At 42.9% G+C, this 17,329-nt stretch overlaps 1 protein-coding gene across 2 annotated transcripts in view; it reads right to left on the reverse strand.

The window, feature by feature from the left end:
* grid2 (glutamate receptor, ionotropic, delta 2) overlaps positions 1 to 17,329 on the reverse strand; it is a 376,215-nt gene that overhangs the window by 95,038 nt on the left and 263,848 nt on the right. For both annotated transcript variants that reach the window (XM_030358523.1, XM_030358524.1), the window contains exons 5-6: positions 16,564 to 16,617; positions 4,210 to 4,383 (exon numbers count right to left, since the gene is read on the reverse strand). In XM_030358523.1, coding sequence (XP_030214383.1) covers positions 4,210 to 4,383; positions 16,564 to 16,617 — 228 coding nt within the window. The remainder of the gene's footprint in view (positions 1 to 4,209; positions 4,384 to 16,563; positions 16,618 to 17,329) is intronic.

Consider the following 17,329-nt stretch of genomic DNA (forward strand, 5'->3'; position numbering starts at 1 on the left):
AACAAACAACCAAGGAGTTCATCAGCAGGAACCCCTTGGATGTTTGTAACCCTTTCAAAACATCCAAGGTCTCCTTTCCTTGTCCCAGCTATTCACCAAATGTCTACCAAGTGTCTGCTCTCACATCTTCCGACCGGAGGTGGCCCTGCCTAGTGGTGCTTGAGGAGAAGTGGCTAATGCAGAAAATAATCATCGGGTGTTTCTAGCAAGCGAGAGCAATTTCTGAGAAGCTGAGCTACGAACTAGGTTTGGCCATGAGGGGCAAGCTTCCAACTGGAATGATATAAACCTAGCTTTGATAAAGTTGCTGTAGCACAACCTTTCAATGGGCAAATGAAGAGTGTATTGTCTTGTAATGGGTTGTCATTGTTTGAAAGGATGTGAACGTGTTTGTGCATGGTCTAGCGCTGATGAATACGTGCTTTGTTTCTATGTGTCTGTTTCTATGTCTAATGCTCCAATAGGTGAGCAAGCACTGTCTCAGAATATGCGTGGAGGATCAAATGCGTGCATGTCTGTGTGTATATGTGAGTGTGTGGCCAGGTTGAGCTGACATGCTTCATTGCAGTGTGAAATTGTGTTTTTTGTGTGGTTCTCTCGCCTCACTGTCCTTCTCTCTCTCTCGCTCTGATTGTGTCTCTCCCTCTTGCTCTCTGTGTCTCTATTTTGTCCATCCTATGTTCCAGCTGACTTTGTGATTCCTACTCTCACCTTCACTTTCTGACCATGATGCAATCCCTCTCTCTCGCTCTCTTATTCTCTCTCCCTTTCAATGAAAATATAAATTAGAGTTTCCCCTCCTTTCCCATTGCTTTCTCACTCATAATCGAATCAGTCCCCTACAGTGAAATTAAATAAGTAGTTTCAGAAAATTATATATGAATAGTTAATTAACATTGACATAAATCCATAGAAAATAAACTGTCCATGTCAACTGAATGTTGAGCATTCATAATTCTTTCACAAAATTTCTTCCTCTAGGGTGGTGAGCGTCGACATAAATCAACAATGCATTAATTCAATTTTCTATTTCATCTTGACAGATAAATAAAAAATAAATCTTGTGTTATTGCCTCTCCGCTGCCTCTGATGGCAGCGATGTGATGCACGTACAAAAGCGAGTGAAAAAAAAGATAATTGTATACATACGATCCCTGGGGCGGGGGTGGGGGGGGGAACGCATCAAAAAATTAATAAATAAATGAAAAAGAAAAATACAGTGTCAAACATGGAAACCAGGGCAATGCGTTTATCTATTTATTTATTCTCTTTTTTTTGTATGTTTTCACTCAAAATATGTGGTCTCAGATGAATGCACTCAGGGTGGGACTAATTTCTCTTAAACAAATTATCATGTTTTGTCTAAAAAGCCTGAGAGGCATGACTGTGGCGACAAATCAAATCAACAAGCCTTGCATAATCAGAAAGTTCTCTATTCCCAAACCAAAGAATGGGGCGAAATGAGTGCCAGTCGTAGCATTGGGTTACAGTTTCAGGTTAGCGATCTTAGGCTACCTTGTCTTATCCACAAAAAACGTACATTTCAAACTCAGAGTACTGTGGAAGGATTCAAAGATTGAACTGCTCGCACCAAAGTAAGCTATCTCGAAAATACCAGGGGCCTAATTTATTAACCTTACTTACGCACAGATTTATGCATAAGGCAAAGTATGTAATTAACCAAAATGTACTCATACAAGCATTCAAAAATAATCTAGTGGTAGAATAGCGATATAAAAAGCAAAACGCAAAGTATTTAAGATCATTTTAAAGCATGCATTAAAGGAGAATTCCACTGGTGGAGACATGAATCTGTATTGAAAGCAGGTCATATATTTAGTCGAATAGTAACATACATTTCTAATTTGGTGCCTTCTTGACTGAGAAAAGTCAGAAAAGACAGCATGAGACAACTCTCATGCTGTCCCTGCAGCATGAGACGAGCAAGGGAAGTAATTGTTGCCGTTTGCGGAATTCCGGAGCTCTACATCTCAATAATATAATATTATATAATATGTAGGTATCTACGGTGGCGCTGAGCATTCACCAAATAAAAAAAAGTTTCACAGCTAATGTAGCCGTTAGCACACTCAGGATCTCGTAATTACGAGATAATATCTCGTAATTACGAGAAAAGATCTCGTAATTACGAGAAAATATCTTGTAATTATGAGATAAGGATCTCGTAATTACGAGATTAAATACGATAGCGTCGGATAGCGTCATCTTTGCCGGCCTGCAGCTAGCCAGCAACGTTATTGATGAATGAGAGGCGTGATCCTTTTCTCGTAAACGAGATCCTTATGTCGTAAATATGATATTTTATCTCGTAATTACGAGATCCTTATCTCATAATTACGAGATCCGTATCTCGTAATTACGAGATCTTTTCTCGTAATTACGAGATCCTTATCTCGTAATTACGAGATATTATCTCGTAATTACGAGATCCTGAGTGTGCTAACGGCTACGTTAGATGTGAAACTTTTTTTTATTTTGTGAATGCTCAGCGCCACCGTAGGTATCTATATAATATAATATAATGTAATATAATATAATATAATATATAATATGATTTCACGGCCATAATCTGTCAACTAAAACCGTCCACAGTGGATAATGTGCTTTTTTTGCACAGCAATCCAAAGAACCACGCCAAACCACAGATACTGTAGTTTCCCAGCGTTCCATCTAATGTGTCTAATTTTCCTTTGGGTGCGGGTCGGTCGTCGGTATCAATTTATAGCGGGTCTGTCGAGTGCGGAATGTAATTCGCAGGTACGGTCGGGTGCGGTTTTGCAAATTAAGACCTGTGTATTGATTCTCAGCCATGGTGGAGAAGGAATTGGGGGAAGAAACGTTGGCTTTGACTCTGTGAAGTCCAGATTGAACCGCAACTTCAGATTGATGTGGAAGGACCAGAGACATCGGAGAACCCGACGCAGTCGTTTATTCATAACATCATCCAGAGGCGCACACAGCTTAAGGCCGTGAAATTATATATCATAGATGTCTATACATATTATATTTTATCATTTAGATATAGAGCTCCAGGTCTCCCGCAGGAGCTCTCGGAGTGTTCTAGAATATCTTATAGAATACGGTCATAAGCTGTGTCTCGGATGATATCATGAATAAATGACTGTGTCTCTGGTACTACTTCATTGCTTCTTTAGCGCTCGTGTGATCTACCGGTCACACTGTAACGTCAAAATCTGTACCGTAGCAAAAATTCACACCCGCATACTCTCGATACCGTTTTTACCATACACCCCTAAGTCCCACCCACTGGCAATGAACTGTAATAGGTCTGTAACGTCAGTTGGTCCCAATACAGATCTCTCCCGTCTCAGGGGAAAATGAGGGAATGAAAAATATGAATGGGTTTCTAATGATACAAAGCTTAGTGGAAATGGGTGAAGTTTCCCTTTAAGCAATCAACATCCACTTTTTTTTACTTGAATGAGGGCCCTGGACGGTTGATTTTGTCGGAGGGATACTTGTGGATTTTCCCTTACTTTTATCAACAAACACCACAAACACCTATCGAGACTTGTCTCCTGTTTGTGCTACACATATAGTTGAGGTCTGCCTTTTTCGATGCTTCACTTTAGCCCGAGGCACAAAGAGCCAAAATTTCGATTGATATTTATAGCACGACCCAAAAGAGAACTGAAGTAGTGAAAGTAGTCGGGCTGTTATGTCTTTTTACTGCCGTCTTTTTAGATGTAAAAAATCAAAATAATAATTTTGCGTCTGTCTCCCTTGTGCTTCTAGCATTATATCCTTGTATTTTATCACTGCAACCTGTTAGCAATTGCCCCGGCACATCAAATCGTTGGTTGTTTCAACAAGGCGGGGAACAACCACTTAATGCAACCAATTTGACCTTGGGTGTCTTGAAAGGCGCCTCTAAATTAAATGTATTATTATTATTATTATTTCAAACTATTCCTGATGATACATTATTGCTATTGTGCTGTTTGTACATTCTATAGGAAGCAACAGATAGCGCTAAAGTCGCACTCATGAAGATCTTCAAACGCTTTCTTGTAAATAAATATCAGTTAAATCACCATCTATCCGGAAGGAGGAAAAACACACAATGATGATTCAGCCTGTGGCCCACTTGATGAAAGCCCTTACATTTGAAGTGTTATTAACGTTTCAATTCAAATCGTGCTACGCGTCTGTCTCCTCCGTGCTCACCTCTAGCTGCTGGGACTTGGCGTTCTTGGGGTCGCAGAGCGCCCCGTTGATGCGGTGGTTGTGTTTGACGCAGCGCTGGGTGGCATTGGGGGGCATGGGGAACGTCTGCCGGATCACCGTCAGCCGACCGATGGACTTCATCACCAGGTCTTGCAGGTCGTAATCAGAGATCTCCTAAAGGAAGGAGGGGAGATGTCAAAGGAGGTGTGGGGTAAAAGGGGGCAACAAAAAAAGAGGAATCCGTTTTTTCCATAGATACAGTGGTTTGTAGGACAATCATTCTCAGATTACTAATTAGTGATTTTGCACTTTGATTTTGTGCAAAACAACCTACGGTGAACACAGGTATATTGAATGGTTGTCCAGGTCTGGGTTAGGGATCTTACTGAAGGGTGCGTACACAGGGTGTGCACATTGACCCTACCCAGAGTGAAGATGAATTAATGCTGCCTCATAGACCTTTTGTATTCCGCCACTTTAGCCACTAATATACCACTGTCCCATGACATCACTATAATCTTCTCCAAAACCGGCTCGTACTAATTACGAAAGGAAGATGGACAGAAAGGGAAGAGAAACATATGAGAACATAATTATGTAGGTGTGTGTGTGTGTGTGTGTGTGTGTGTGTGTGTGTGTGTGTGTGTGTGTGTGTGTGTGTGTGTGTGTGTGTGTGTGCAATGTTGTGCCTGAACGCGTTCATTGAACGATAGTTCATGAACTCGTTCATATTTTGGGCGAACGTGAACGGTACGTGCTGTACTACTGCATGATGAACGTTACTGTGAACTCGTTTATTCTGGTGTCTGTGCTTGTTGGCCGGAAACGGAACGGGAGGCTGTTTATGTTGGTTGTAGTCTTTTCGCTCGGTTCTCCGTCCCAACAGTAGGGCTAGAACCAAGCGAAAAGGCTATAACCAAACGTGAACACCCCCCCCCTTTCCGTTTCCCGCCAACGAGCAATGAGTCTTCCAAAATAAATCAATGGGGTTTACAAAATGCGCTAAATGTGCAATAAAACACAATAGAAACTGTATTTTGCTACGATACTTGATTCAACCACTCTATTTCATCCTAGACAAACCAGAAAGGGGGCTCAATGTTAAAAATACCGGAAAAAAAATAATAGCTCACAGCAACATATTGAAAAACAGAACTATGAACTAGTTCATCTTTGAACTGTGAACTTAGTTCAAATTTTTGAATTGTGAAAATTTGTGAACTGAACTTTGAACTAGTTCACGTAGAAAGTGAACTTTCCCAACACTGTGTGTGTGCGTGTGTGCGTGTGCGTGCGTGCGTGCGTGTGTGTGTGCATGATAGGCTCATTTAGTATCCAGCCCGTGTGTCCTTGAACGCTTGTGGGAGGATTCATGGCTAATTTTAGCCGGAGGACACACTCTCTCCTTTGCTCTCTATTCCTCTCTATTTCTAGCACTCTTACTCCCTCTCTCTCAAACTCTGCTTCTCTACCTCTACATCTTTTCGATATTTCGTGGTTCGTGTCCGACCTTAAGGCCATCTCATGGAGCTACCCACCCTGTCCCACCTCAATAAGCCCAACAGACAAATCAGTGTCAGGAACCTTAAAAACATCAATCCAGTCACCATGACTACTGACCACCTCCATCTCTCCGCTGCCAACCCCCCTTCAGTCACTGAATCTGTGGATCTCTACAATTCATCACTCAGCACCCTCCTGGACCGCCATTCCCCAGTCAAGCCCAGAACCAGTACCTTCACATGCTCAGCCCCCTGGTACACCAGTGAGCTACGACTACTGAAGAGAACCTTGAACGGCCTTTTATGGACTCAGGGCTTGCTGTTCAGAAACTAGCCTACCGGGAACATCAGAAGGCCTACAGCAAGTGCCTTAGTGACACACGGCCCCGGTTCTACTCCCACATAATCAACATAGCCCTGGTAACTCCAAGCAGCTTTTCTCAACCGTAAATCGTCTCAAACCTCAGACCCCCCTACACTCAGACAACACGCAGGAGCGGTGCAACAGCTTCATCTCCTTTTTCAAATTGAAAGTGGACAACATCCGCTCCCTTCTCTCCAGCCCCCCCGCCCCTCCGCTCCCCCCTCTCTCCAGCCCCCCTGCCTCCCTGCCCTCCCCTCTCACCAGCCCCCCCGCTCTCTCTGCTCTCAGTCCCTCCGGTCCGGCCATGTCCCCACGTCTCTGAAAACTATTGTCATCAAGCCACTATTCAAAAAGCCCAGCTTTGACCCCGAAGTTACTGCCAACTACTGCCCCATCTCCAACCTCCCTTTCCTATCAAAGGTGTTGGAAAAGGTAGTTTCTGCCCAACTCCACAACCACCTCATAAAAAACAGTCTTAATGAGAAGTTCCAGTCTGGTTTCTGCTCTGGCCACAGTTCGGAAACTGCCCTGGTCAGGGTCACCAATGACCTGCGGATGACTGCTGATGCTGGCCTTCCATTACTTCCCATTCTTCTCGACTTCACCGCAGCATTTGACACCATGGACCATCACATCCTTCTACGCCGCCTTCACTACTCGATTGGACTCTCTGACACTACCCTGGCTTGGTTTACTTCATATCTCTCAGACAGAACAGAGTATGTATCCATGGGTGGTGCTAAATTGGACACGCACTCTGTCACTTGTGGTGCCCTCAAGGATCAGTCCTTGGCCCCACCCTCTTCATGCTATACACGCTCCCCCTTGGTCGTGTCATCAGACGGCATGGAATATTTTTCCACTGCTACGCTGATGACACCCAACTCTACATCAAAACAAACCCATGCCCCTCTGCAGCCCTATCCACACTTTCCATCTGCCTTGAGGAGATAAAGGCGAGGAAGGTGGCTCACTTCCTGCAACTCAATAGCTCAAAAACGGATAGATTCTCAAGCCACGTTATACAGCTCTCATCCTCAGTCACTAACCTCGGTGTCAGAATGGACCCTCACCTGCATTCAACTTCTTTGCAAAACCTCCTTCTTCCACCTCAGGAACATTGCAGAACTCCACCCCAAACTAACTCTCCCCGATGCCGAAAAACTTGTCCACGCCTTTGTCTCCTCCAGGCTGGACTACTGCAACGCACACCTCATCAGGATCCCAAGCAAGAACATCCAGCAGCTGCAGTACATCCAGAATTGTGCCGCCAGGATCCTGATGGGGGTGCGGAAGTACCACCACATCACACCCATCCTCAAATCCCTCCACTGGCTTCCTGTCCAGTACAGGATCGAATTCAAGGTTTCAAAAGGTTTCCCTTTTGTCCCACCAGTGCCTCCATGGCACTGCCCCCCTATACCTCAAAGAAATCATCACCCCCCATTCCTCCTCACGCCATCTCCGCTCTGGACAGGCCAACCTCCTCCAGCTTCTGAGTACAAGGCTCCGAACTATGGGCGACCGCGCCTTCTTCTCAGCTGCACCCAGTCTGTGGAATGCTCTCTATGACCATTTAAGGGACCCACAGACTGTTGATTCTTTAAAAAAAAGGCCTGAAAAACCATCTTTTTAGAAAAGATGGTTTTAAAGCTGTTATCTTAAATGTTTGAATGTTTTTTTCTGTGTTTTTTTCTTTTTCTTTTTAATCCATTTTTAAAGTACTTTATGTTGTTTTTATCCTTTTACATGTGCATTAGGGATGTGTCGTTCGCGACTGATTCGTTACAACGAACGAATCCTGAACGTGAACGACAAGAACTGGTTCCCCAAAACAAGAAGAACTGGTTCTTTGATTCTTTTTTTTTAACATAAACCAAACATATGGTCACGTAAATAAAATATACAAACGAACAGAGCTCCGTCTCCCCGCGACTTCCATTGATTGAGTCTACAACTTTCTCAAAGATTCAGCCAATGAGAGGTAGCAATGGTGTTGGAATGGCACCTGGGTAAACCAATGACAAGGCGGTACCGTCGAATATGCGCGCTTTCTCTGTCTAACGTATCTTGGGTCATACCATTCGACTCATATATCCCCCTACATTTTTTCGAAAATAGACTTGACCTCCATCTGTTTATTGGATAAACGCATTTCCCAATCCCAGGAGTCTTTGCTCCATTCTACGTCAATTTAAGAACAAACAAAGAAATTAAACTGCAGTTCGTATTTTTTATTTATGACCATGCAAGTTCTGTAATGCCTGAACAATGAAGAATTAAATGTAAAGTAAAATAAAATTATAAATGTAAAACCATGAATGAAATATAGAGAGTAAGCAAGTGGTATAAATATTGGTGGGACGTTCGACATACTATATAGCAGGCATCTCCAAACGGCGGACTGTGGTCTTGACTGTCCTATCCGGGCCCACGACCAATTAAAAAAAAAAATATATATAAAAAAAAGTTTTTTTATTATTTATTTTTTTAAGATGTAATCTGGCGTAACGAACGAATCAAAACGAACGAATCAAATAAACGAATCGTTATAGTTAACTGAACTGAAAGAACTAGTTCCCGGAAAAGAATCATTTTGCCCATCCCTAATGTGCATTGTAGCACTTTGAGGTCATTGAGTTGATGTAAAGTGCGTTATATATTATTTTTATTATTATTATTATCTATCCTCTATCCATCTATTACACTCTCTCAAACTCTGCTTCTCTACCTCTCTCTCTCCCTCTCTGTATCAAACTCAGCTTCTCTACCTCCATCTCTCAAACTCTGCTTCCCTTTCTCTACCACAATCTCTCTTTCTCCCTCTCTCTCCAGAGGGTCATGTGGGGATGAGATGAGAGCTGACATTTATTGTCTTTGGTGATTGTAACACTGCTTCCCATTCAGATGCCCCTTGATATCCATTGCTTATACCTGCATTTGGGACACTGGCAGTGTGTGGGTATGAGTGTGTGTGTGTGTGTGTGTGTGTGTGTGTGTGTGTGTGTGTGTGTGTGTGTGTGTGTGTGTGTGTGTGTGTGTGTGTGTGTGTGTGTGTGTTTGTGTGTGTGTGTGTGTGTGTGTGTTTGTGTTTGAGTGATGTCATTTTCCTGTAATTTTGCCAGAACAGCCCCTACAGAATAACATACGTATATCCAATGTTACAACACAGAATAACAATGACATGTTGATAGACATGCCTAAATCTTTCTGAACAGATGAAATATGAATGTACCTGCTGTAATGTGCCGTGAACACTTTTTCAGAGTAAATCCATATCAAATCAATCTACTGTTTATTTGATATACTCTAGCAGGCTTTACGGATAATTACAAGTCAATACAGTTGTCTAAAAGAATGGAGAAAAAAATATTTCTCCATTTAAAGGGAGGATACATGATGTCAGTTCTCATGTGATGCTGCACTGGTGCATTGGGGGTAGAGCGGTGTGAAATGTAAAGATAAGTCAGAGGATAACGGAAAAGAGGTATAGAGAGCCGCTCAGAAGTCACATCATACTGCAACCCACAGACCTGGACATTAATATTTTCAAATAAGAGAAAGACGCTAGTAACTTTGTGTGCACACTGGGGTTGAAACATGAAAAAGATATTTGGAATAGTTTTTTTTATCGTGCACCAGTGGAATTTCAATTTGAACCTTCAGAAGGCGGCAAATTGACTTCAAAGAACTATAAACATCTCCATAAAAATCCCAAATTGTAAACATACAGCATGGCATATCTTCACGCCAGGGCAACATGCCCCTGCAGAGGTCCTCATAAAACGAAAGAAGTACCATGATAAAAATGCCTGAAGAGGATTGAAAGCTCAAAAAGCTTACAGGGTCGAAAACTGCTCAAAAGGCCTGAAACAGTGGGCCAAAAACAGAATTAAGATTCACAACAGGCGGTCAAGGGCACACAGAAAGAAATATTGCCAAGAAGGATTCCCTCCCCTCCCCAGAAACAAAAGTACACACACGCATATGCACACACACACACACATACACATGCACACATATGCATAATGCAGACGAGCATGGGATCCTTGAGAGAATAACGAGAAGTTATTTTTCCTATCTCGCTCCTCCTCCTTGTATCATTCCTCGTTTCATCCGCTCTCTGTCTGACAGAGGGCGAATTAAACCACAGACGTGTCACCTTGTGTGACTTCCATGGTCTGTGTTCTCTACCACACACATACACATACACACCCACACCCACACACACACACACGCACACACACGCACACAGACACTCTTATACATCGACATACCCAGGCTGACGATCACGGCCCTGGAGGGGATCTGAGGTTCGATATTGAAGCCATACCAGCAATATGAACTCCTTTCTAGTGCAAGCTGTGTCACCAGTGAGTTACCCCACAGGCCTCTTACTGACAACCTTTCAGTGCATTTCAGCACATGTCAGACGGGAGCGCTCAGATATTACCGCTTGTTGCAGGAACTGGCTGACACACGCTTTTGTTCCGTTGGTGGATTTGGGCTGCAAGAGTTCAAACAAAAAACGGTATGTTTTCATAACCGTCCACTGAGGACAGTGATATGTCAGGATGAGGAAAAGTATTTGGCATCCACAGTGGGACTTTAGCATGGATCAGGAACTTTTTGCGCTATGCACTGTTGGGTTACTAACATTGTGTTGGTAGTCGATAAAAGCCAATATGTTTGCAGTGCTGTTCTTGGATTGCTGAATGGCTAACCTAGTCATCTTTGCTATGATTTTAAAGAGACCCAATTTTACCAAAAGGCGTGATTTGCCACTAGAAGCCCTTTCATAATTGTCCCTGCCTGTGACATAGTGACATCACAAGTGGGAGGGTCCACTCAATATGTTTGCTAGATAGATAGATCAATCTACCACCCTACCTAGTGGACTACACCAACTGGTAGACTTATCTATCCATCCGAAAATCCAGGTGGTCACTCCCACTATGGATGGCAGGTCAGAATTTGAATCAGCCTGTAATGAGTAATCACTCTCCCATCTGTGGGTAAAATAGTGGGCCTTTAACAATACAAAATTGAAACATTTAATACATTTGTAAACCAGACTATTAATATCAAATCCTACTGGAATATCAACAACCTTGGCATCACAGACTCAATGATGATGTGAACCGTTCCACAAAGTTACCCGCAGCTTTGAACCTTACATGGTTGCACAGTTGTGTGTTTTTAGGTCAGGGAAAGACAAATTTGGCTACCGAATGTATTCATAATCTCCCCTGTGTTCCCATGTGTAAGACCACTAAATCCTCCTATTTAGACCGCTGTTCTGCATGAAAGCAGAGCAAGTCATCGCTCTGCCTAGTCCCTTTTAAGCAGCCCCTCCTTCTCCTCCTCCCTCCAAGTTATCCTCAGGGACACCAGCTCTCTCCGTCTCTCCATCTGTAGATGCGGGTGAAGATGATCTCATTCGTTCTCTGACCCCTTCTGCACCCATATACCTACTCGTTCACATTCTCAGCACAGCATAGGTTTCCCATCGGTCCAATTCAAAGGAACAACACAATAATACATCAAATACCAAATAAAACAAAATAACTAAATACATGTACTTTTACTTCTTTAAAAGACTATCTCCCCTGGTCACTCTATAATCTCTGTACTGTAAACCAGTATGGCATCTGTGGCATACTGGTGAAGGAGTTGGACTGGTAACTGGAGGGTGGCCAGTTCGAATCCTGAAAAAATCCACAGATGAGGTGCCCTTGAGCAAGGCATCTGAAACCTTCACCTGCTCCCCGGGCGCTGCACCGCGGCAGCCCACTGCTCCGGTAGTGCCGGTGTGCCCCCATGTGTGTGGACCTCTGTGTGTGTATGTGTTTCACCGGCTACCCGGATGGGTCAAAAGCAGAGAAAGAATTTCCCCCTAAAAAAGGGATGAATAAAGAACTTAACTTAACTCTTTAATCCCCACTTCCTTAAAGCACCTCTACGAACCTTTTCTTAATTGTTGATAATAATCATCCTAATCTCTCACATTTTGCACCCCCTGGCCCTTGCTTCTCTCTCCCTCTCCCTCTCCCTCCCCCTCTCTCCCTCTCTCTGTGTCCCCGTACATCAGGAGGCCCCAGACAGCAGGTCACCCGGGAGCCTACATTTTAATTTGTTTTTGAAGAGGCATCATTTACTCTGTCATATGTCAGCCACTATTAGTGTCAGGGTGCCGGAATTAATGACCTCAAACTGAGTGGCAAAGTTTACTTTTTTTTTTTAAAGCTAGAGAAAAGGCAGGGTGAGAGAGGCAAAAAGAGTGCAATGAGAAAGCCACTGGGATGTTAAAGAGAGGCAACGATGAAAGGTGGAGAGGGCGAGAATGTGAGAACGACAATAGCTAAGTTATTAATATATTGACATATAGTCATATATTGTGCATATGGTTGGTCTATGAATGATAATAATTGTGTTTCTTTCACAAAGAAAGACAACTGATACACATTGAAGTGAACAGCACCATCAATTTATTCACTGCTCATTACGAAGCAAAGTGAGTTCACATTAGGACGCCATTTGATTTAAATAGTTGATTTGCTTGGATGATTATACGACAATGAAGATTCATCTGATTTCATCATGTGGTTATAGTTCGATTGAAACTCATGCAAATGTTACCAAAATAGTTATAAAACAAAATTAAACAAAACAAAATGATTATCACTGGTGCTGTCATTATACAGATTAAGATTAAATCGTGATTTGTGTTCAGGCTGCTTTTAAATGTGATGTTATTGCATACAATATAATGTGAATAACAAGCACAGCCAAAAAGGGTGAGTATACACTCGCTGTATCGACACATGGATACGTATCAAAGAACAGCGTGATTATGTTTAGCTGTTATTGTCTGCTTTACCACTGAAAAGGCCAGCGATGACACTGTTTCTCCACTGCTCAAAGGTTCTGTCTGTGCAGAAAACAGCACAAACATAATAGACTGTTACCCTGCCTGCCTTCCGGAGTCCAGAATGCTGTCCTGCTGCCTCCGTTGCTTTGATCATCTCAGTACATCCCTGTGGTTAATTGGACTGCATCTTGTAATTTGTCTGTATGTGAACCAAGGGAGGACGGTAAACTCTGCCTTGCATAATCGTACCATAATGACACCATGTACCATCACTGGGAACACTAAGAAAAATAGAACTATGCTAGCGAGGTCATTTCATATATTGATCAGATTAGGCTCTTATCACGCGCACACAAACACACACACACACAAACACATAACGACTAATGTGTGCTTGCACACACACACACACACACACACACACACACACACATAACGACTAATGTGTGCTTGCACACACACACACACACACACACACACACACACACACACACACACACACACACACACACACACACACACACACACACACACACACACACACACACACACACACACACACAAACGTTGCTGGATAATACGGAGAAATAATGCTGACATAGTTTCTTGGTAAAACATACTGTTCTGCTGTACTGCAGCCTCATAAACTAAATAAGTAGGCTTGTGAAAGCCAAGGGGGACATGGCAAGGGGCTTACAGAAAAATGGCGATAGACTCTGCTAGCAGGACCTTCACATACCCCTACTGGTGCCAAATGTGTTGTATCTGCTAAAAGTGCGAAGTTAATGCTTTGAAAGCTTTAATAGCTTTGGTTATAACCATCATTTGAAATGGTCCCACGGTAGGACATTATGCAGGGCTAAAAATGATTCACTGTCTGCAAGTTTCCAACGGCAAATGTTAAGCTGTGATATCAGTGTATTATGCACTCAGTCCCCTTTCCAGATACACCACCTTCACGTCAGAATCTGATCTGAGTCCACACGCATCAAAACTTGAAAGGACCCCTACAAGACATTGAGTTTGAATACATGCAATAATAATGAGACCAATACTGTCCTGTGTCTTCATGCATTTGTGAGGCACTCCTTACAGAATGAAGCTGGACAGGACGTTAGAGGTGGGAACCAGACGCATGGATGTCAATCCTACCTGGGGAGAAATCATGGGTGTTGCGCAACAACACATGCTCCATATAAGTAAAGCTTACCCCAAATGTGGGGGAGGGACAGAGACACCAAACCAGAAAGAGAGAGTGCCAAGGAATAGAGAGAGCGCCCAAGTGAGAGAAAAAGGGAGACCCCAAGAGAAAGATGGAAAGAGAGAGAGCCCAGGAGAGAGAGAAATAGAGACAGATCCAAAGAGTCAAAATAAGGGAGAGAGCCCAAGAGAGAGAGAAAGCGACAGAGAGAGCTCAAGAGAGAAAGAGAGTTTCCTGCAAATCTGCCCTGATTAGCACTCATCCCCTTCTCATTTCTCTCTCTCTCTCTCTCTCTCTCTCTCTCTCTCTCTCTCTCTCTCTCTCTCTCTCTCTCTCTCTCTCTCTCTCTCTCTCTCTCTCTCTCTCTCTCTCTCTCTCTCTCTCTCTCTCTCTCTCTCTCTCTCTCTCTCTCTCTCTCTCTCTCTCTCTCTCTCTCTCTCCCCTCCTTACCACCCCTCCTCGTTCAGCCCCCCCCCCCTCCCTCCCCAGTATGAGCAGAGCAGAGAAAATGGGTGAAGGGAGGATGATCAATTATGAACTGTGAACTCTGTGTCAGTGGGGGATATCTGACTGGTGGCTGAAGATAAAGCAGAGTTGCAACAACCGTACAGTTACCCGTTCATCCATAATAAACCACAGGGGGAGAGAGAGAGAGAGAGCTTGTTCACATAGGGGAATGCTCATTCCCTCCAAAGATCCAGCGTGGAAAATGGTGCAAATGTCAGAAATACTGTTGACTCTCATCCATTTTTATGGAGTCTGAGGGAGCGAGGGAGGGGGCGAGGGAGGGAGGGGGGAGCACCACTTCCTTTAACTTGGGGAACGAGCCGTCCTAGCGCATGTAGAACGCTAACTGGTATGACAAGTTGATTATTAAATTATCAAATAACTTAATCATGCTATAAAATTATATTAACTTAGATATATTGTTTACTATATGGTTGGGTCATTGTTAATCTGTGATTATTATTCGGAAATTGTTACTGTGCGATTGTCAGAGTGATTAGATCTGGGAGCCTGAGATCGATTTGTTTTGTCACCGTCCAAGTACCTGGGGAAATCTCGGTATCTTCCTCACAAAAAGTTACAATTGAGGAAACACTGTATCACTCTCGTGATCATTTCTCCCCCTGTTCAGGTACGTTGTTAATGTTTACAATTTGTAGGCTTGACCGTGGTGAGTTGGTGGAATGTCAGGAGTGTCGAGAGTGTTTAGGGGACAGTTTGAGAGTAGCTAACTGCTAAATGTTGCCTGTATACATTTTGTAATATCCTTTGCATATTCATTCTATGTTTCAATTTCTGTAATGGGTTTTATGCACTGTTTACTGTGAAGGTTTTGAGAGGTTCCAAGTAAATTTGTGCTCAGGCCTGTGTATTTATAAAATGTTAGGTTTTTGAGAGTAAAAATTCAGCTACGATGGAGGAAACACGGTATCACTGCTGATAATTTCTCCCGCTTTTCAGGGGTGTAACACTGGCAGCGGGTGTCAACGGCGGCTCTGAATGAGGGTATTGTGCATCAGAAAACAAGGCGAAAGAGAGAGAGGGTGAGACCATGAAAGGAGGCATGAAAGAGAGATTAATAAATATATAAAAACAAAGAAAGCACAAAATGACGAACAAAAGGAGGTCTTCACCTTTGAACATTTTCGAATTTAACAAGGCACAATTCTCGTTGGGCTCAAGGGCACTTTGGTAACTTCAGAGCAGCAACGAGTGGACATGTCAAGCATTTTTTGATTATGGCTTATTATAATCTATTATATTATATAAGGATAATAGATAATAGATGGATGGACAAAAACACACACCATTTTCTTCGGTGTGTGTGAGTGAGTCTGTGATTCAGTGTGTGTGTGTTGTGTGTGTTTGGGTGTGTGTGTGTGAGAGAGAGGGAACTCCCCTACTGTGACATGCTGGTGGTTGCTGGAGGCTACGAAGACATACTCTAGAAGCTGTGGAGGTCCCTTTTCCCCTCCATTGATCTATTGTTTTGATCTATAATAAGCGTGCCCCTACTAACTCGTATACACAAAGCATTTGCATAACGCAGTCAATTAACGCTGACAATGCTGGATTTCTCAGTGGCCCACATAGTGTTATATCTTATGTATGCTATAATTTCACATTTCCAAAAAGTGTTTTTTTTGGTAGAGTGCACAGGGATATAATTCCATGCAAAAGATAAGACAAAAGATAATTAAAAAGTCAGTACTGGCTATTCGCCATGGGATTGAATTACTCGGTGAGTCATTCCCAGGAAACAGTGTTGCGACACAATTAATAAATAAAGGGAATTGTTATTTCACAGACAAGGGGAATTAGCGGTCATGGATTCATCTATTTATTTTTTCTGATCGGATCCTTTGAAATAAGCCGTTTATTGAATTCCATCAATTTCCATGGCACCCACCTCGTTAATTAGGATCCAATGACAGTCAAAGGCCACCAGGTTGGTCTCCACCACCTGCAAGGAGACAAAGGATGACTAATTAGTTTAAAGGAAGAGGACAGCGCTACAGCACACAGGATTAGACGGCACACAATACTCCATAACATTTAATTTTACAGCTATTCAGAGGATACAGAAGACAACCACAGAGACACCCAGAGACACAGGGACACACATACCTGTATACCACCAAACGCACAAACACACCGGTCCATTGACACTGACACCCACACAAACACATACCCCCATACACCCATACACAACACACATTTATGGACACACACAAGCTGATACACACATATGCACACTAAGGAAAGAATGCATGATCATATGTATACAAATACACAGACAAAACACAGCAACATCTATCCATTTTTAAATAGCACATTAAACACATTTCTATATTCTAAAGACTGTGTTTCTGCTGAATATTTTCTTGAGCAATGTTGTTAGTTTCAGTCTGTTTGCATGCAACGCCTGTGCCATCCAGATATAAATGGTATACACAGTTATTCACCAGATCACACACTGTTTTGATCTACATCTCACCACTTTAAAGCTTTTCAGAAAATAGCAGGCGAGAAACGACCACGGTTGACTTTTCAGCCGTGCAGAAAATAAATCTGCGTTTTTGCCATTTAACTTCTCAAAATTGTAATTCCTTCTGCTCCAATTAGTGTCAGTAGCTCTCCCTTATCTCACCTCTCTCCCCCTCTCTCCCCCCTCT

Source organism: Gadus morhua, chromosome 6 (genome assembly GCF_902167405.1).
Source record: "Gadus morhua chromosome 6, gadMor3.0, whole genome shotgun sequence".
Lineage (NCBI taxonomy): Eukaryota > Metazoa > Chordata > Actinopteri > Gadiformes > Gadidae > Gadus > Gadus morhua.